Genomic DNA, 22,101 nt, shown 5'->3' on the forward strand with positions numbered 1-22,101 from the left:
AGTGTATCTTCTAGAAAGACATGCAGTCTTGAAGACATCTAGAGATGAAGAATCCACCACTTCCCTTAGTAATTTGTTCCAATGATTAATCATTGCCACTGTTAAAAAATTATTCTTTATTTTCAATTTGAATTTGTCTGGCTTCAGCTTCCACCCATTGGTTCTTTTAGGGCTTTCTCTGCTAGATTAAAGAGCCCCTTAGTACTCAGTATTTTTGGTCAAAAGTGTTGGCTTTAGGTTAGCTGTAGTCTAAGTGTTTTACCACATTTAGCTCCAAAGCTTGGTGATCATTTTCTGATCAGAAACGATACATTAATTCATTAAATTAGTTGTTTATGAAGGATCCCCATGGGGCTGACTTACCTCATGATAATTTACTTGAAACAGTAGATAATTAATCACAAGTCATTCCATTTTGATGGGGATGCTCTTTCTCAAGGGTTTATCACTTATCCTCATTGTCACCACTGTATTAAAGAAGACTCACAACTATCCTATTTTAGTTGTCTGAATAACCTCTGAGAACAGTGGATAATGACCACTAGAACTGTTTTAGTTTATTTAAACTAGGTCCAGTACCACCTCATCTAACCAGATATACTTATCAGAAAGAGGACTCTTAAAGCTAACGTGCTTCAATATTTCCCCATGAGGCTCCTATTTATTGATTTGCTTTTCTTTTTAAAAGTTACAGGACATACTTTTCCGGCATCCACCCAAACTTTAGTTTTCACTTTTTCAGCGTCACCAGTGTTTTTCCACTTGCTTCATTCTAGTAATCTCCTCTATATTTGAAAGGGCCAGTTTCCCCATATTAGCTCTCTGAGACTGAGAGTTATGCTTAGTGCATGCACGAGATACATAATTGTGTTTCTTACAGTTCACGTAAATACCATCAAAGGAATCACACCAGGTTACTCTAGAAAATTGCACTGCACAAAAATTGCTAATCTTACAGTCCATTAATGCCAATTGACGCTATGAATGCTCAGCAATTTTGTTAATCGGGCCAAACATCTCAAACCAAGCACCCAAAATTTCAGGCACCCAAAATTCAAGGCCACTTTGGAAACTCTGTTTTATCACATTGCCAATGGATATGGCACAGCATGGTTACTTTGCTCTGTTTCCTTTTTGTACACCAGAAGCGTTATTGATAAAGTCAGCAGTGTGGTGTTTGGTGATCACAGATTGCCTACGAGCTTGCAAGGGAACTTCTGCCCATGCATTCCATCTGGCTGGGCATAACAGCAGCAAGAGCTTCAGAGTGACCCACCCAGACGCTGTCTGGGAAGCTTGCCCCCTAAAGGCAGAGCTCCCAACACCCCAGAACCTACTCGTCTCTGGGATTACATTTGCCAGCTAGGTGCTGCTGCTCCAGAGCCTGCAAGTGGCGCTCTCACATTGTTTTCCTGTTTGCCCCTCAAAATAGTGGCGATTGGGTTTTATGTAATTTCTCAATAGCGACATGTTGGTTAAAAAAATATGTAGAATCAGAGTCTAACATTTTTAATGGGAAATTTTAAAGGTGGTTTTAATACTTTTTAATATTTTATTTTTACGCATAGCTGTTTATGATCAGAATAAGGCATCTCAAGTTTGAAACTGATACTTGTTTCCTTACCAGGGCTGGCGTTAGACTCGCTGGGTCTCAAGGCAGACATCTGAAGCCTGTGCCCCGCTGCTTGGGACTGAAGCCGAAGCCGGAGCCCTGCTGTCCAGGGCTGAAGCCCAAGCCCTGCCACATGGGGCTGAAGCCGAAGCCTGGGGAACTTGGCTTCACAGGGCCCCCTGTGATGTGGGGCCACAGGCAATTGCCCTGCTTGCTACCCTCTAATGCCGGCCCTCTTCCTTACTGCAATTTGTCTTTGCATTGCAAAAGTGTTCCTTGCATCATGATTGCAATTATTTTATTTGTTAGTCTCTAAGGTGCCACAAGTACTCCTTTTCTTTTTGCGAATACAGACTAACATGGCTGCTACTCTGACACCAATTATTTTATTGTATCACTTATGAGAATTAAGCTGCTGGCACTGATTTTATATAGGAAAAAAGATCAGTTGTTTTGAAAGGCAACACATAAAGAATCACAAGGACTTTGCAAACAGACGTGATAAAAAGGTAGGTTAAATCAGCATAGTTCCACTGACTTCTGATGACAACCTGAGGTGCTCGTCCTCTGTCTCCACATCATGGTATTTTGCAGCTGAGTCTTCTCTCGCTTACACTGATGTAAATCTGGAGTAACTACAGACAAGTCAACTTAGTGTAAAACACCAGGGCCTGATTCAAAGCCTACTCAAGTCAATGGAAGACCATTGACTTTAAAGAGCTTCTGATCAAGTCTCAAATTCGAGGTGAATCAGACTCTTTTGTCTTTAAAATCAGTCATATCAGTGACCCCAACTGTTTTGTGGTGCCATTTGAAATGAATGTTCATGTGGTACAGAAACACGTGTTTGTTAAGGATGGCGAATAGTTCAGCCAGGGAATCTTGCACTCGCCTAGCAATGCCAGCGTGACCGATTGTGAAAAAAGGAAGAAAGTCGTCAGGAGGTGCTTCAAGAGGATCAGAAATTCTTAGTGGCCAGCACCAGAATACCCCAAAAGATGCGGAATGATATACTGCAGTTGTCTAGCTGTGCTGCTAAAAAAACACCTTCATTCGTATGGCAGCTAAAAGACATGACAAGTTGGAAGAAGCCTCACACATGGCTGGGTTTTTTTTGAGAGAGCTGACTTTAATAAGACAGGTTAACCCCTGTGACAGGAAGATTTACATCAGACATTGCAAAAGCAATGACAGAGAGAGAAGCATGTTACAATAAGAGCTGTGTATAACATGAACCCTATAAGCAGCAGCAGCTGTTGCCTCATCCATGTCATGCAGCTGTAGCTGGAATGACTTCAGTGAAACTCCTAATGCAAAGAGCAATAAACTTTCTTACAGGAAGGTTGTGCCCTCCCTCAGGTTCTTCCACTAAACTGTCACCAAACTGGAGACATGAAGTGATTCTAGACATGGAGAGGAGCTACAGATTAATAATTACACTAAGGCCAATCATTTTAGACTTCCATCATTGGAAGCATTCCCAACCAGTGGAAACTAGAGCACAGAAGAGCTAGTGATCTGACATCACTCACTGACAGAGAGGCGTGAGAGAGCCTGAGTGAGATGGGAAAGGAAACAAAAAAGAGAAAGAGGGACCCAGGTGGTATTTCACAGAAAACTCAAAAAAGATGTGACACCAGGATTACCACTACCCAGGAAACCCCAGCACAGGGCATTTCCTGACAGTTGAGAATATCAGGAGGGGACAAAGTTCTCTTTTTCCTTTTCCTCCCCCTAAATTTAGTTTTATTTAATTCTTTCCCCTCACTTTGATGTGAATTATTGTCAAAAATAAAACCAGCATAGGTTACAATATTCAAAATCTGTGTTTGTTTTATGGACTACCAGAGAGATGGACAATACAGAGATAGTAAGGAGAAGAAAAGGGAAAAGAGGAAGTGAGAAAGAGTCTGTCACTGGATTGTGTAGGAATAGGGTAGTGTCCTTTTAAATATATTTGAGCTCTCTAGTGGCCTTCCCATGTTCTATGTTTCAGAGGCAGCCAGAAACCAGTCAGCGCAGCAGTATTTATGTAGCTAGGCCGGGCTTGTTCATATATATTTAATAAACATGCTTTTTTTTTTTTAAACTCAGCTGTACCCCTGTGGTTTGTTCATATTGTTATTGTTGTGGAAAGAGCAGATGACAGAAGAGTTACTTTCTGGAGTGAAGGCTCAAGTACTTCTGCTTTCCTCTTTCCTCAGGGCCTGATTCTCCATTCCCTGGCACCTTGTGCGGCCATTTGCATCAGTGCAGGATGGGTGCAGAACGTTACCAAATGAGAGTGGTAATGTTTTACCTCTACATTGCATCACTGTAAATAACCACACGAGGTGGAGAATCAGGCCCTTGCTGTCCAAAGAAGCTCTAAATTGTGGCATTCTTTGGCAGCATACACTGGGTTACTGATAATCAATCCTTCTTCTGAGGGAACCTCAGATCAGTGTGTTTTTTAGCCATAAACATCAGCTTATTCAGATAGTTCTGCTTCAGATCAGAACACTCTCCGCCAAAGAACACCTTACAAATGATACAATGTTTTCCTCTAACTGAGCCCTTGTGCAGGACACACCCTTTGCCACTCATTTCCCCGCTCAGAAGAGTCTTGGGTCTTTGCACACTTTCTGATTCTGTGATTTTAAATTTCATGGGAAATAATGGAGGAGCCTTCAGACCCTTGACCCTCCCCACCCTGGGAAAACCAGAAACTGTCCTGACAATGGATCCCTTTCCCACCCCACTCCCACTCTGCAGTTCTTCCAGTTTAACCTGCCCCTCTATAAGAGGCCAACTTAAGGCAATGGGCCACCCCTGGTGTAAATTCTTTGCCTTCAACTGAATTACACCAGAGATGAATTTGTCCCCATTATTACAGATTGCTGTGAGACCTGAATCACTCAGCCTTTGCAAAGCTTGTCCTGGAATGTGGGTAAATCATCTACCGTATTTGCAGAAGCAGGCACATCAATCGGGGAATTAGACCACCCAACAAAATAAAGCATCAACCTACAGAAGACAGTACTTGTTTTCTGTGCTGCTTTGTAGTTCTTTGAAGTGTTTAGGTAAACAAATGTTTGGGGTTTCTGGACACACTTTGAGTCAAGGATACATAAGACTAATTACTCTATGTATCTGGTTTGGATAACAAATTCTACAACTTGCATTTGGTCTGAATCCCCACCGCAGGGTCTAACTCTTTGACAATACACGTCTCACTTGGGGCTTACTCAGGGTTTGGAATGCAGGCAGCATCCTGGTAATTATAGACATTAAGAATGAACGTATGGGTGAAATCTGTATTTACTTTTATGTGGTTAGCATGCAAATATGGTACATGCAGTGGCTGATCTGTTGCTCACTACCTCCTCTTCGTGTTGTATGCCCCTAAACTAATGGCAGACAAACTATTTTACACAAGGTATCTGCTCCTGCTCCCATTAAAATCAATGGCAAAACTCCCACTGCTTTCTGTGGATCAAGACTGGGACAGTCACATCACTGATAGGATAGCAATAATCCTGCCAAGTGCTGTCTGCAAGTAACCAAAAATTGCACACCATGATATGTGATGCTCAGTCTCTAAGGGGAAACCCTTGCCACCTATTCCTTCAGAAAACTCTACATTTCATATCTCCTCAACATGAAGAATACACTGTGTCCTTATTAAAGATACCAGGTGTAATGACCAAAATGACTTCAAAGATGGCAATCAAGGGGCATTGGCTTTGGCCTCCCAAGTATAACTAATGAGAAAAGGGATTTACTCTACCCCCTTCCTGCTCCGAGCTCAGCTCACAAACCCTTGCCTTCCTGTGATCCTACGCTGATCTCATTTCGTTTTCCACTTTTCCCTGCTCCGCTGTTCCCATGCCTGAGCTAATGTAGTTTCTCCCTCCTTGTGCTGCTTCCTTGCTTTCTGACCCTCTCTGGTCTGCAATATTGCTGAAAATTGTGAGAGTGACAGCGCAGGAGGAGTGAGTCCAGTGTCATAAACCAGTTTCTATCCAGCTGTCATAACACTAGCAGGGGAAAAACAGGGAGATAGTTATGGCTCCCTGATGCTCTGCATTGTGTCTATGGCTCTCCCTGATGCTCACCTTGGTGGTGGCATGAACCTTCTGCCTCTGGCAATGACCCCCAACAGACCATCATCTAAAGGGATCTCTGGAGTATATTGTGCTCTGGTTACTGCCATCCACTACCCCTTCCCTCTCCCTGCACTGGGGGCTGCAGGAAAGGGGAACACGAGTCAACTCAGCCAACTCTATATCCCTTGGGGATTCCTCCGCGTGCTGAATGGCACAAATTTTGGAAAGCAAAAGCTGGGAATCTGTCCGCTGGTGTTTCCATACCCCAAAACCAAAACATGTGCTTTCATTCTAAATGTAAAGGACTAGATCTTTGGGTCCAGGACAATCCCTTTGCATTGCTCCAGCTGTGCAAAGGATCCACAGAGATGGCTTAATTGGACAGATCATAGTGCACCAAATGGCTGGTGTTTTCAAAAACAGTTTTCCTGGGGAGGATGCTCCCTGATCCTCTGTAAGGTTCTTACCTCTGTTATCTTTAACTGTCCCATATGTTTGACACATGGGCCATAAACAGACCCATACAGTTCCCCTATATTGTGTTGGTGTGGGTGTGTGCATCTTTTTCTACCGGGATCAGCTGGTGTTCTTCAAGTTATCATTGAATAAATATTCTATTCATTACCTTATTTTCTCTAGAAGTCCTGCCACCCAGGCTGTGCCGGAAGTGAGATAATTGTGCAGATCAATCTGGAGTAGATGGCCATCTCTGTGACTCCCACTGCACAGGGCAAAGTCCATGTGAAATCAAATCCAGACACCAGAACAAGAGAAAGAGAAGTGACTGACTGTGAGAAACTGAACTCTACCTTCCATGCATGTAACTGTCTAGCATTTCTGTGGGGAGCAGCTCCCCAAGAACGTCACAAAATGAGTTTTTCAGGGCAATGCTCCTCCACTTGTCCACCTCAAACCAAAAGACTGATTGAAAACACAAACGAAGTTGCAAAAAAGGAAGCTTAACTCTGAATATTCTGGATTCTGTTTGTATCTCAGCTTTAATGCAATTTTAACCTAGTTGTTTTGGATTTCTTTTATTGGGGAGGAGATAGCCAATCTCCCTATGCTGACTCCTACCCAGCTTACTGAATATGCCATAACAGAACTGTATAACACTAGGGGGTTGGTTCATCTGGGCTCACTCTCTGAGTGAAATGCAGCTGAAATCTCCAAGTTTGCCTGGTGTGATACTGAAACCATGAGAAGCCACCAAATTCCGTATGGTTTCCTTCTGAAACCATAACTCAGCTTAGGTTTGCTTAGTATTCGGCCCAGGATTGTTGTGCACTACGATGAGTTTGGGCTTTGTTACGGAACACACAGAATTTGTGGGGGTTTGTGTGAAAGTTTTGCAGAGCTGCAGGAGCCAGCCCTTATTGTCAGACGTATGAAGCTGACTTAACCTCAATTAAAAAGAAAAGAAATTAGTCTGGCCATGTTAGGGTTATAAAATGACAAAGCCAAAACTAGATGTTCCCAGTTCCACATCTTGTTTTGTGTCCTTGATGTTTGCCAAATCTGATTCACAGTATACACTGAGCCCTTTTGTGTTTTAGAAACTCAAGTGATTGAAAACAGCCATGATATTGCAGCATGTAAAGCCTTACTACTCATGAACAATACATTTTTTCCATTTATTTTCATAACTCTTTCCCCAATGGATAGCATGTGCCTCAATTTTGTAATTCCACAATGGGCTGGAGCAGCTCCTAAGGGAAGAACTGTTCTGCTCCACAGGCTACTTAATACTTACTATAAACAATTGCCAAATTAGGTAGTTAGTACCCAATACTACTGACCTGACCAGCATGGTATGCATATTTGCGTGTCTGGGGAGAAAAGGGAGGTGAGACTGGGGTTACTGAGCAGAAAACCTGTACTATAAGAAGCTTGTAATTGCATATTTACAGTGCACATCATATTCCATATCTTCAAAAGAAATGTAATCAAGCACTGGTCACTCAACCCATGTCATACCCAGTTATAATGTATCCAGTTAAGGATGGAGTTTTACCAATAATCCAGAGGGATACATTTTTAAAGGAGGAGAAATCTCAGTCCTGACCTGCAACCACCCTCGCTTTTTTTGCCCCAAGTAACACCACACAATTCTCTAAATATCCCTTAGACCTGATCTATGACCTCCCTCATTATTCAAGTCCAGGGCACGCCCGTGCAGCTATGGTCCTATATATTCATCCTCATCTGACATTCCAGTTCTGTGCTTCCTTTCATAGAAACTGCTGACCATGGCACATTGTGAGATGGTGCACAAATGGAGAAACAGATGAGACCACCAAATTCATTTCCACTCTGCCCTCCAGAATTTAAGGTGACAGATCTTTCAAATCATATGAAAAAAGCATCGGGCTGCTGAGAAGTTTTCCTTCAAGGAGCACAATGTGCTATAATTTGCGGTGCACAAAGTGGGTGAAAGGTTGGGGAAGCCCACAACTGGAGTGCAGGGAACAGGTAACATCATTCTTTAAAAACTGGAGGTGGTGCCAGGGCTGCTTACTAAGAAAGCAACGGACAGTTGGATTACACTGAAAAGGGAGATCTTGAGACAAATGCAAGGCATTCTCTGTGGAATTACCGGGAAAGGCTTGTGGCAAACACTGGCAGAACCAATAACTCCCTAGGCCCGTAGGCCATCTCCACTGTCACGGAGATTTCTAAGCATAGCAACAAGTGGAACTGGACCTGAGCCACAAAGTTCAGATCCAGAATTAAACGCCCCCAAGTCCCAGGTGTAGTAGTGATCTAGTGTTGCGGTTAGGCTCGTAATTAAGACAGGAGTCAGCCACAACGTTTCAATCTGCATCTGAGCCTTCCCCCATTCAACAGTGTTTTTAACTAGTCTTTCTGTACAGATCCATCCCTAGGCAAAACAAGTCTGACCTCTGCTTATGCACCATCAGTAAAAATAATGCCATCAAGGACATTACAAGTATCTATAACTTACTGTGGTGCGGACAGAGATTTCAGTTGCTTACCTGTCTTTTTACAATACCTGTAAGAATGACACTCTCATGATAATTAAGTGGCAAAATAACAGCAGCAGCTTCAGACCTTTCCTTTATGGGCTGGTTAATTTGCCACTAGCAGACTCTGGCCTCTTGCAAACACTCGTGCCCCTTGTGAACAGCAGGGGCCATTCACTGACAGATCCCCATTCAGCTGCTCCATACATTTCCACCACTCCAATGTGCTGTTTTTCTCTCTCTTCCCTCCGCCCCCTTTGCTCTGTCTCAGAAAACATCTGTTTCCAGATGTTGTTCTCAAGTCTAATTAATGCAACAAAAGGCTTGAGTTAATATATTTACAATGGCTTGAAATGTCGGCTGCTAGTTAATGTCAGCAATGGATCACCAGAGCACAACAGGACCCCCGCATTTCCTGACATGGAGGGGGGAAAAGAAAAAGAAACGGTGTGGATTTTTTTCCACTTAAGACATGGCCTTAAAAGGGGACCAGCTCCTTAAAAAACACCCCAGATTTACAGGATCAATACTGTGGGCAGTTACTGAGACAGCTGGCTGGCGCGCTCAGCTACTGACAGGAACGAGCTGTTTGTTAAGAGAAGTTCAACTTTCAGCAGAGGAAAGTTAACACTGCTTGGTGCTGTCACCCAGCCCTTAGAGTCCAAATAGAATGTTGCCATAGATTTATTATAAGCTTGGTTAAAACACATAGCAGCATATGGCTGTGACTGCACAAAGATATAAGAAGACCTGCGTTCTATTCCTAGCTTTGCCAGTGACTTCCTCCTATGTGACCACTGGGTCCTGAACCTGAGAGGTGAGGAATGCAAATGCCAACTGAAATCAGAGAATTGCAGGGGCTAGGCAGTTCTCTCACAATCAGGCCCATAAAAAAGAAATTTCTCCGTGACTCAGTGTCCCCACCTGTAAAATAGGGAAATCATGTTTACTTTCCTACTTTAGAGGGGTATTGTGAGGCTTAATTGTTTAAGGTTTGTAGAGAACTTTGAGATCCTCAGATGAAAGGAACTAAAGAAAAGCAAAATACTAGCACCAGTTGTAAATTAATATACATAGACGTGTATAGAAAACAATGAACAAACATGTAAATTAACTAAAAGTATCTGGCATGTACTCAAAACAAAATAGCACCTGTAGGCACAGAGACAGGTTCACATCTCCTTTCTGCTTAGGGAAGTACATATTTTAATATATTTACCATAAGTTTCATTGCATGTTTATAATATAGTGTTACCGCCCCCAATGGACTAGTTAAAAACCATGAATGTCTGTGCTTATTGTCCTTTTATGGAATTATCTAAAACTTCCAAAGGAAAGAGAGTGCTATAACCTGAATGTTGGAATTCTGGGGAAAGTCCAACTAGCAGAAGTCAGCTGAGTGTACTGGGTCAGTGAAACCACACCACTGGTAGTGTTTGAGCATCTGGTTAAATGTCCCCAGCTTTGAAAGTCACAGCAAGTTCTGGGTGTCTTTCAGAAATAGGGACACACACACACACACACATACACACCCCCGCCCGCCCTGGAGGACTACGAAAAACCTGTAAAGAATTCTGTACCCAAATCAAGAGAAATGAGGTGATTCTAATTGCTGGGGACAGTCTCTGGAGGCACCTTATTAGCAGAGCAGCACCACTAACTCAGCTTACACAGTTGGATATGGTCCATAGCTAAATTAGTCAGTTTATATTGGCACAGGATTATAAAACTCCTTAATTCCTCATGGATAAAAAAATTACCCTCCTTGCACATCTGCAGCCAAAACTCCTCATCCACTAAACTTTGCTGAGTTGCAGCTCCCCAGCCTGCAGCAGCTATTACAGTAAATGAACTGATCAGAAGAGGAGGAGCTGGCTTAGAGGCAGGAAAAGGCATTTATAAAGTCACTCAACCGATGCTCGTGTCTGGACTGCAGGATCTATATCACAAATCAGATCTGAGGAGTGGGGAACTCTCTCCAGCTAGCTCTGGGATTTGAATTATATACACACAGCATGTTTCCTTCTAAAAGTTAAGGCTGGATTTGGTGAATTTCAGTGCTCATACTGGTACAAGTGAGACAGACTGATGGCCTTAGCAGGAGTCAGGCAGGTGCTGCACAAGTTTCTGCCAGTTCTCCTCAATCATGATCTTCCAGACCCCTTGCTATTCTGAACACTGGCTACTCCTAGCATTGCCAATGCTGCTCAGTCCTAACTCTTCCATCCCTGGTACTTCAGTCGCTGGCCCCCATATAGCTCTGCCCCAGTGCTTCCATCGTGGTCGTCAGCATCGTTATTGCGGCCATGGGCCTCCCTAGCCAACAGGTTTTTTCAATTCACCTCAGTACTGTCCTGCAACACCCCTTGCTATTCTCTCCCTCCAGCCATCCCCACATCTCTGTTCTAATCTGAGAAATCCATTATCCCAGCCCCAAGCCACCAGGCATATCTCACTTCAAACCTGTCCTACCACACTCCCTCTACTACAAGCCCGAGTCCCAACTGAGAAGCAAGAACTAAGCCTGGCCAAGTATGGTGGGTTTGTGACGTAGGCAGTCGCCCACTAGCAACTTACCTGGGAACATCATCATCATCAGCATGTTCCCATTACGCCTCAGGCGTTTAAGGCAGTGACGAAGCTCCTCCACTCCTGTCTGTTTCTGGCAAGTCTTTAAATGGTTCCCCAGCTGTGCCCCAGGCTTTTCAGCTCGGCTTCTGCAGCATTTTGCCATGTTGTTTTCGGGTGGCCTTGTTTTCACTTGTCTTCAGGTGTCCATCTTATTGCTAGTCTGGTGATGGAATCCATTTCCATCCGAAGCACATGGCCAATCCATCTCCAACACCTCCTGGCAATGATGGTGCTCATATCCCCTTGGCTGCACTGTGTCAATAGATCTTGGTTTGAGATTGTTCTGGGCCAAAAGATACAGAGGATTATTCTGAGGCAGGTTGTATGGAATGAAGACAGTTTGGACATGTCATACTTTCTCATTCCCCAGCATTCTGCACTGTAACATAGTATTGGAAGTACGCAGCTCTGATAAATCTTGAATTTGGTTTCGGTTGAGCTGATGATTTCCAGACTGTATGTAAGCTCCTGAAGGCGTTCCTGGCTTTATTGATTTTGTTCCAGATGCCCTGGCTTGTTCCACCATCCTGGCTGATGGTGCTGCCCAAGTATGTGAATGTTTCTACATTGGTGAGAACATAATCCTCTATCTGTACTGCTGATAGTGAGGCAATATTAAAGGTCATGATATCTGTCTTATTGTGATTGATTTTTCAGTCCAATTTGCTGGCTGAATGCATTGAGCCAAGTTGTTTTTTCTTGTACATGGTGCTGGGTATATGATAGGAGAGTGAGATCATCTGCGAAGTCCAGGTCTTCAAGGGTTGAGAGGGGTGTCCATTTAATGCCTCTTAGCATGTCTTCTGTTGTACGCTGCATTACGCAGTCGATGGCAATGTTGAAGAGGATTGCAGACATGACACACCCCTGACGTACTTCTGTTTTGACTTCAAAACTGAGCTTACTGTGATCGCGCTGCATGTAAAGTTGAAATAAAAGCTTTTGATGATGTTGATTATATGAGAGGGATTCCATATGCCTGCAGAATGCACCATAGGCTGGTCCTGTGAATGCTATCAAAAGCCTTCTCAAAGTCTGTGAAGTTTATTTAGAGCTGCTGTTGCCATTCTAAGCATTGTTCTATTATGTTTTGTGGAGTGAAGATCTGGTCTGAGCATTCACGCCCTTTTTGAAACTGGCTTGCTCTTGTCTGAGAAAATCTATCAACTGCCTCTGATATACGCTGGACTATGATCTTACCCAATACTTGGCACAGATAAAAGTGTGATACCATGCCAGTTATTACAATCACTGAGAGTTCCTTTCTTTGGTATCTTCACTATAACCCCATTGGTCCATTCATCTGGCACTTTTTCCCTTTCCCAGACTGATGTAAATAGAGGGGCCAGGATAGAGCCTCACGTTATTCAGGAGCTGGTGAGACCTATAGCTTTCAGCTGTAACAGGTCAGTGCATTAACTCCTGGAAAACTCTGCCATTGCACTTAGCCTAAAATCCATCTTCTTAAATAGATGCTGGTCAACAGGGCTGACAAATGGGCCACCATTCATCAGCAGGAGCAGTACAAACTTGAGAAAGGGTGAGGGAGATGGATTTTCAAACCTATTGTCTGTTTAATACAGAAATGACAAATGACACATGTTGTATTATTTATCTGTTGTACTTGTAGGGTTCCCATCACAATAGTATCTAAATACTATCATCTAGGTGCCAATGTGCTGCTATTTCTTCATATTTCTCCATCAAATTTTACCAACCTATAGAACAGAATCATCAGCAGAATTGAAAATAGGGCAATGAACTTAGACATTTCTCTTTCTTCCCAGATTTGCTTGTAGGATCTCCTATATCCTATTTTTTCACTCTTTTAACTCCCTCACCCACCTACCTTTGTCTTGCAGCTAACATGCTTTCAGCCAAGAAGGTCTGCATGGGCATCTCCTTAGGACTATCAACACCAATTTGAAATGGGTCATAGAAACACCTGTTGAGTGACAATTTCTTTCCCATCCTAGAAGCTTAATATACTAGCTCCAAAGCTACACCTGCTGGCCAGGCTTGGGAACCGGACGTGTTTCTTTCACATGGTATTGTGGATATTAACTGGGAGTTGGAAAAAAACCCTTCAGGTCTCCTCTCCCTGACTTCAGGGTGACACAGTGATGTTGATCTCCTGGAAAGTCATGTAGAAATGGGCCAGAGCTGGATCTGATCTGGATCTGAACTCTTTCCAAGCTCAAGGGTTTTAGATCTAGGGGTTTGTTGCCGGCCTGTCCCTAAGTAAACGGGCACAAATGTGTTAACCTTTCCAAAGTTCAACATACTTGTCAATAAACTCAGTTATGAGGAGATGTAGAACATTCAACATGCACCTAGTCGTTCTTTGCTTCACATGCACCAGACATGTACATGAAATCAAAGCCACATGACAACTGGAGAGAAACCGAAACAGAGAAGAGAAAATTGTGAGGGAATCACGGGTAGCAAACCCAGGTCCATAGGCAGTCCTCAGAGTGCAGCCACCACCCACCAGCTTGCTGGGACCAGCAGGGAGTGTGGGCTGGTGGACCCTAGCTCACCCGTGGTACCTCCTAAAAAGCTCCTGATAGGAGGAGACATCCAGCCTCTTCAAATGCCTCAGAGTCACTACTTAAGCCAAGAAGCACAGGAAATTGTCTGAGCAACTAGGTCATCCTCCTTGATAAACCTGCAGAAAACCAAGAAGCCTTCCTGTCTTTTCACCGTACAACTCTTCCTTGCCTGCTGACCAGCTGCTCCTCCATCACCAATTTCCCTTCCTCAGGATGTCCCCCCATCCTTCATCTGCAGCAGTAAATGGGAGACTCTGTTTGGGATATAGCCTCCTTTGTGGCTGACCAGGCCAAAACTCACCTGAAATGGTTTGGACTGGCTATGTGGAAATGTATACAGTAGATTTTAACAGGGCAGAGAACGATTCCTTCAATCATACCAAAGCAGAGTTGATTAATTAAATCAACTGCCTATGGAAAAGATACTTGGAAATGCACTGATCTGTGGGTACAGTCCTGATGTGAAGAACTTGAAATGGATTTCTGTGCCTAGCTAAAATGGACTCTGCATACAACCACCAGGGAGAAGACAGGGCTATAATTTTTGTGCCCTATTGGAATGATATCTAGATCATCTTGATATCTGGTATCAATGGGGATTTAAATGCAAAGGGAAAGCAGATCACGAATAGATAGGAGAGAATTGTAGAAAGAAAAGTATTTACTGCAAATAGTGTGATGCTGCCATATAAGACCAAGAGCAGGGCATGTCTTGTAACTCCTAAATTCTGGCTTGTCCCAAGACGTGGATAACATCCAAACCTCAAAATAGGGAGGGTTAGGCAGTTAGCACAGGGTTCATGTGACAATGCAGGTGCTTCAGGCTTTTGTGATTGGCTGCCCTTACCTGCCAAAGGGCCAGTTCTACAACTCATGTGAGAGCTAGTCAGTGTGAGTGAGTGTTGCTGGATCAGGCCCTTAATGAGGAACTTCTGTGCTGGTCCGCAGGGTATGTGCAGCTTGACTCCCTTTCCTCTGCCTATATTCAAACCTACAATGAATCTTGTGCTGCTGAAAACACCATGCATCTCTGAATGTGAGTGGCTGGTACAACCAAGGTCTTAACCTAGTTAACTGGTGCAGTTCCCTGAAATGGTTGAGAACTAGAATGACTGTGAATAACCTGGCCCAAGAGTCCTTTCCTTTACAAAGACACATGCTGTACAGCATTGTGTAACCAAGAGAGCCCCAGAATAGGGGAAAATCAAAAGCTTCAGGAAATTCATGGAAGGCCACAGAATGCTCTCCTGAAATGTACACACTTTCTCTGTGTACTAAACTCTCAGATTATGCAACATCAACTCTTTTATATGAGAAACTGTTGAAAGAATATAACCATCAGAGGACGGAGAATGTTTTCCATTTATCCAAAGAAACAACATTAATTTGAGCTGTTAAAAGACAAGAAACCTGTTAAAAGAAATTTTTAAAAAAGGGTTTCCTGCCTAGCAGACGCTAAAATCTCATTTTGGAAAATAAGTGGCTGTGAAAGGGATGTGGCTATTCAAAGAATAAGCACTGTGTGCTACTGGGCCCTCAGAGGGTTTGTTTGACTGAGAGGGAACAGTTCTCTCTCTCTTTAACCTGCTCCCACAGGTCTATTTCTTCAAACTCTCCGAACCGGAGATCAGGATGGAGATGAATATGAGTTTTCTCTGCCAATAATTCCAAGCACAGACTGCATGCAAAATGTTCATTTAAAATGTGTAAATGACAGGGAAATAGTCACAGGGGAACTTGACTTAAGAGGTCGGTTCACAGCTTCTGATTTAATGATCACACATCACTGTAGCCTCACATTGCTTTGTTGCTGTGTATGAGTGAGGGACAGAAACAGACAGACCAAAGGACAGGCTGAGGGCAGATGAAGGGACAGAGGGGACACCACCCCTTGGGGTGAGATACTGCATGGGATTTATTTTCCTCAATGTGCAGAACATGGCAAAGCTAGGTTACATTTCAAGCCCTCATAGTTGGGAAGATTACATTTGGATCCTGTTTTCAAGGTTAACAGATGCAGTGCTGTCTTCCTAAGTCAGCAGATAACCTAAAACAATACCTCTGAGAGAGGTGAACTGGTGGTTGCTGTAGGGTGCCCTGAAATGCCAGATAAGCCTGCAAGGCATTTCTTACCTTCTCAGGTATCCTTCACCTGGCTGTGCTCACCCTGAGAGCTTTATCCAGGACTTGGGGATGCTCCCGAGTGGGCAGAGTGGCTGTTCATTTAGCTCTGTAGAACTAATTACAGTCCTGTGGGAGAAGACTCAGCAAGAGTAGTTAAAAGAACCATGGAGTGCGGATGGCTTCTGCCAGTGTCAAAATTTCCTCTACTAATGTATAAGGGCAGAGAAAAGGAGCCATCCCATAGACACGGATGTACCTCATATAGTGCAAGGGTATTGTTCCACCAAACCTGCAGGCACATACCTTTCAATGGCTGGGTCAGATATCTAGCAATCAGCACTGCCAATTAACCATATAAACCATCAATTAGTGCTAAGAATGGGTAGAGTTGGTGCTCATTTAATATCTCTTACTCGTTTTCTCTCTCTAGAACACCCATATCTGGTCCTACAGACCTGAGACCTTTAATCTGGGTGCTAAATTTCAGCACATGTTATCTTGAGAAGCTATTGAATTGAGTTTCCATTTCTCACAGGTTTCCATGGGAACAAGTGTCAATTTCTCTTGAGTTCTATAGAAGTGATGGCTACACCCTCTTTATTCCTGTTACCCAGCCCACTACACAGCTCTCATCCCTTCTCCAGACAAAGTAACCATTCTGTAAATCTTTTCCAAACAGGGCAAAATCCTGTTTTATGGAATGCTTAGTGCAAAGAAAGGAGAAACTGCACTGATTGAGGTACTTGGCATGTCTATCGATAGCCCCTTTCTAACCCGTGGTCTCAAATCACTTAACCAACACTAGGCAAAGTACACTCAAGATGCTCCAGAGCTAATGACCCTCTTTGCACTTCCTGGGGAATAAATTCTAATGGAGAGCTGATGGTGTCTCCACTAGTAGGGTCCTCTTGGGGATGCTTGCTATGGAAAGGATCCTTCTTCACTCCCACTGGGGGCTCCATGGGAATCCTGTGAGCAGGAATCGCTGCAAGGAGGTGTTCAGTCAGTGTACTGCCAGGCTGCCTGGACACCCCCTTTCCCCAGCTAGCACAGCCTACAATGGGGCTACACTGGTCTGCTACATTCCCCTGCCTGTTTCCCCAGTGCAAAGAACTTTGTGGCCACTTTCCACTGTAACATCGTCCCTTAGCAGAGTTGCTGTCACCACAGACCTCTGCTACACTCTGTGCCTGCAAAATCTGATATAGACCTGGCTGTTAATTAAAACCCATGTGAGTTAAGTGAGAGATACTGCGACCAATTCACCCACCACTGAAATGCTGCCATCTCCCCAGTGGAACATAGCACCTGTATAACCATGCAGGCTGCTGGTGCACTGAGACCATTGCCCATCATGCTAGCCACTATTGTCTCATTGTTTCCTTTCCTTTCCCTTCCCTGTCTGTCTGTATCCATCTGTTGTCTCTTGTCTTATACTTAAATTGTAAGCTCCTTGGGGCAGGGGCCATCTTTTGTTCTGTGTTAGTACAACACATACCACAATGGGGTCCTGGTCCTTGACTGGGGGTCCTAAGCAACATGGTATGTAACTAATAGATGATAATAAATAATAATAATAATAAAATGATATTACATTTTAGATAGCAAAATGAATAATACAGAACCCAGTGGGAATTGCAAGGGGAACATAGGCAGACAGAATGTAATTACCTCAGCTGGAATTTGGCCAGGACCCATATTTTTACTTCAGCAGAAAGTGACACAGGATCTGTAATGACCGCAAGTGATAAGAGACTCATTTTTTACATCTGGTTGAAAAAATAGTACTTTGAGCAGCCCGGTGCCCCCTAGCCCTATGCTTGGAGAGGAGAACAATATGTACTGAATCATCAGCCTCACTTCCTGCAGCACAAGAGTGTGTCAGGGGAGGCGTCCTGTCCAACAACTGACCTTGACCAAGCACGATTAGGTTATAAACCTAACATGATCAGAAATATGAGCATTTAAGAGACCCCCCCCAAGCAGTGATCCCCTTCTCTTCCAACACAGTCTCCAGCTCCTCCATTTTGAGCCATAACATAATTTTGATTGAAGATATCTGGGATCTATATGCCAGTAGAGGCTGCTGAAAGGATAGAGCCCATTCAGTTCAGCTGCATGCTGAATGTTAGATCTTACGTGGCTTTTGTGGACTTTGTTCAGAGTTTTGGCTATTTCCCTCCTGTCCCACATCAGTGAGCTGCTCTTCTGAAACACCTGCGCCAAATTAACCTACATGTCCTAGTTACTGAGCCAGATTTGCCTCCATACCAAGAAAGAAGCCAGTGGAAGATTCACTGCAGAACAATCTGAAAGCAGGGTGAAGTTCTGCTCCCAGTTACTGCCGTCCCAGACAAGTTCACAACACCAGATCTGTCCAGAAACCAGGACCCATTTGTGGCAGTATCATAAAGTGCCTTCTGAAGGAAGTTAGAAAAACACCATGGTGTGAGACAAGGGAAGAAGTGTGAGTCCTGTCTCTGCTTTACAATCTCTTTCCTGATACTATAAATAACTGCAGTGAGTGCCACTTCAAAGGGAAGGGGTAGCTGACGAGAGGTGCTTTGGGGACTGATGGGGATGGGGGCGTCGCAAGGTCTGATCCCACCCAGAAACTTTGCATAAATAAATAAATCATTGCACAGAGAAAGAGAGAGAGGGAGAGCAGAGGAGGTTACTTTGGGAAGCAGTACAGCTTGCTCATCCGATCCGTGTAGTTCAGACAGAGTGTGTCATGTTACAGAGAAGCCAGGATCAGCCACAGTGCAACTCCAAAGCAGTTGAGAATTACCTCTCTCCAATGGGGACTTTCATGTGCAATCTCTTAACCACTCTGCTAAGGAACTGAAACTGACAAACCTAGAGGGAGAGGAAAAGAACAACAAACAAAAAAGACTGAAAGACATAAACTGATCTGATTATTTTCCCCAAAACTTTTCTGGAGTTGGAGCCTTTCTTTTTTTTAAATAACTTTTTCCCCCTTTTTATCCATACAATTTTGTTATTATTGTTGTTATAATTTCTATTATTCAGTGGCATTGGGATTCCCTCGGACGCTGCTCTTCCATGAATTCTGGATTGTTCTTCTTGGAGTGGGATTGAAACTTTATTTATTCTATTTATTTATTTATTGTTTCTCAGGACAGGGAGGGAATGTTGGAGGAGAAGGGCTGGAAAGGTGCTAGCAATGGTGCCTTTGACAGAGGGTGCATCGCTCCCCCCAGGACAGGGGATGGAGAAAGATGCTGCAGGTTTCCTCTACTGCTGGGCTCTGGGCTTCCTGGGGTGTCTTTGATTTCTCTGGTGTTGAGCCTCCTGCTATACTTTAGGACATCAGACCTGCAATCCAGGGTTTCACATTTGGAAGCAGACAGATGCATTCAGCTCCCTGCCTGGCTCTCTGCAGACCAAATGGAGACAGCTATTTTGGGAAGAGTTGACCAACTGCTTGATGAGGTCTGTGTGCTTTCATTTTCATATAAATATATATTTTAGCTTTTTCTATTTTGCTTAAAGAATTTTCTAAGCAAATGATACAACCGAGTGCCTGTTAACTTATTCAGATGTGAATCCCCTCAGATAGCTCCCCTTTAGCCCTCCTTCTTTATAAGCAGCTCAGATTTTGCTTCTGTCTGACAAAGTCTATGATTTGTCTGAGCTTTCACGGTTTTAAAATTAGAGGGTTTTGTTTCTTTTCCCCAAGAAAGGGCCCCTTTATAGCATCAGTTTTTAGCTTCAGTCTGGTAACGAGGGGTTTTGGATTCATATGAGATGACAGAATACCACTAGGGGTAGGTACACAAGGTGCAATTCAGAGACCAGATTTAAACATCACATTAACACAGTTTAAAACAAATAGAAAAATGCACCACCAGCTGAACCGAACATGCCTGGGAACAGCCTGGTGATAGTAGCAAAGGTACCCATATTGTGACAGGTAAACTAGGAAAAGCAGCAGGCAGAGACAGGTAAATAATATGATGAGCTGATTCCTAGATGCTTGTTTCAAAGCAGTTTGGAAGAAATTCCCATTTATTTCAATCCAAACTACTTTTACAGTAGTTTGGAAAATAGAAAGACAAATATTGCTAGAGTCCTTCTAGGTATTAACAGAAGTTCATACTCCTGAACTCTTCGCTGGCTTAAGCACTTAGGGCCTGATCCAAACATTCCTGAAGTCAATCAGAGTCTGTCTGTGGAGTCCATGGGGCTGTGGATCAGATTCTTAGATACTACAGTGATAGCTACTGTCAAAAAATCTTAGACAGACAGACCAATAGATAGATGAGTCATATTGTGCATCTTAAAGCTCAGAGATAAACCCCTCCAACCCTGAAAGATCTCCCATTTCATCATTGTAATGTAGCCACTTCATGTTTCTAATCATACAATCACAGAAATGTAGGGCTGGAAGGGACCTTTGACAGTCATCTAATCCAGTCCCCTGCACTGAGGCAGGACCAAGTCTACCTAGACCACCCCTGACAGGTGTTTGTCCAACTGGTTCTTAAAAACTTCCAGTGACGGAGATTCCACAACCTCCCTTGGAAGCCAATTACAGAGTTTAACAATCCTTATAGTTAGAAAGTTTTTCCTACTATCTACCTTCAATTTCCTTTGTTGCAGATTAAGCCCATTATTTCTTGTCCTACCTTTAGTGGACATGCAGAATAATATATCACTGTCCTCTTTAAAGCACTCCTTAACATATATGACTGTTATCAGGTCCTCCTTCAGTCTTCTTTTCTCATGACTAAACATGCCAAGTTTTTTTAACCTTCTTCATAGCTCAGGTTTTCTAAGCCTTTTATCATTTTGTAGCTCTCCTCTGGACTCTTTCTAATATGTCCACATCTTTCCTAAAGTGTGGTGCCAAGAATTTAACACAGTACTCCAGCTGAGGCCTCACCAGTGCCCAATAGAGCGTGACAGTTTTACATAGGACACTCCTGTTAATACAGCGCATTTGTTCGTCTCAATTGTTGTTGATGGCCAACTTTTACAACCCTGTACAGCTTGTGGGTTTTGCTGTGGTTCTGACAAGTGCTAGAAGTTAGATTGGTGCTCACTTGTCCAAACTGGTCAAAGATGCCGAACTTTGGTGTGCACTGATTCAAATGATAAGGGAGGATGTTCTGTGATACCCAGAGAGATCGGGGGCGGGGAGGGGGGAGGGAGAAGGGGGGGTATGCTAGGTCTTTTTTTTCTCTTTCACTGTGCAAACCACTCGAGCTTTTGCTCAAGTCATAAGTATTACAGATTCGTATAAATGTGGGGTAGGGAAAGGATGGCTTATAAAAAATGGAGCTAGTTTCTGCAGCCCATTGTGTTTCATTATTTCATTCACATATTGCAATATTAGGAAACTAGTGAAGGAACAAAGCAATAAAATTACTCTGTTTTAATGGCCATTGAGAGCTGCATTACCCTAGAACATCAGCAAACAATGAATAAGAGCAGCACTGTGACTCTACCATGATCTCATCATACTCTGAGATAGGACTTTTGGCTCAGGTTAAAATAATGGGGGGTTCTGGATAAAATATCACTGTACTACATGTAATGACTCTGTGTTCTTGATATCTGTGGATGGTTCTTTGACAGCCTGATTAGCTTGCAGATGAGCTCTTTAATAGCTAACATTGGTATGGCACTGCAGTGGGGAAGCTCACACAGCTGAACTCCGAGCTGGGATTGACAGGGCACTACCCTACAAGCCCACACTACTAGTAATGCACTTCTGTGAAGTAGATCACATTGCTAAAGTCCTACTGACCTATGTGGGGCACTGCCACAAAGAGGCTCACACACTGTTCAATTCCCAGCTGACCCTGGCAGAATGGGAATATGAAGGAAGTCCCTATCGCTGGAGTCCCTGCTGGTATTGATAGGACACTGGTGTAAGGAAGCTGGCATAGGAGACAGCACTGCTAGGACATTGCCTTGCGAAAGCTTCAAAATTATAACAGAACTCAATGAAAGAAGTTAAGGAGGACTTGTGGCACCTTAGAGACTAACCAATTTATTTGAGCATGAGCTTTCGTGAGCTACAGCTCACTTCATCGGATGCACTTCCGATGAAGTGAGCTGTAGCTCACGAAAGCTCATGC

General features: G+C 43.5%; 1 protein-coding gene across 9 annotated transcripts in view; it reads left to right on the plus strand.

Annotated features, from left to right (window-relative positions):
• Positions 1–18,627: 18,627 nt before the first annotated feature.
• The window catches only part of COL13A1 (collagen type XIII alpha 1 chain), a 153,258-nt gene continuing 149,784 nt past the window's right edge, over positions 18,628–22,101 (plus strand). For 7 of the 9 annotated variants that reach the window (XM_043550697.1, XM_043550698.1, XM_043550699.1 and 4 more), the window contains exon 1: positions 18,629–19,447. In XM_043550697.1, the coding sequence (XP_043406632.1) occupies positions 19,145–19,447 (303 nt within the window). In that variant the 5' untranslated portion in view covers positions 18,629–19,144. Of the gene's footprint in view, positions 19,448–22,101 lie in introns of all 9 variants that reach the window. The other 2 variants (XM_043550696.1, XM_043550704.1) reach the window with 2 other exon arrangements.

The sequence above is a fragment of the Chelonia mydas genome, chromosome 7 (genome assembly GCF_015237465.2).
Source record: "Chelonia mydas isolate rCheMyd1 chromosome 7, rCheMyd1.pri.v2, whole genome shotgun sequence".
In the NCBI taxonomy this organism is placed as follows: Eukaryota; Metazoa; Chordata; order Testudines; family Cheloniidae; genus Chelonia; species Chelonia mydas.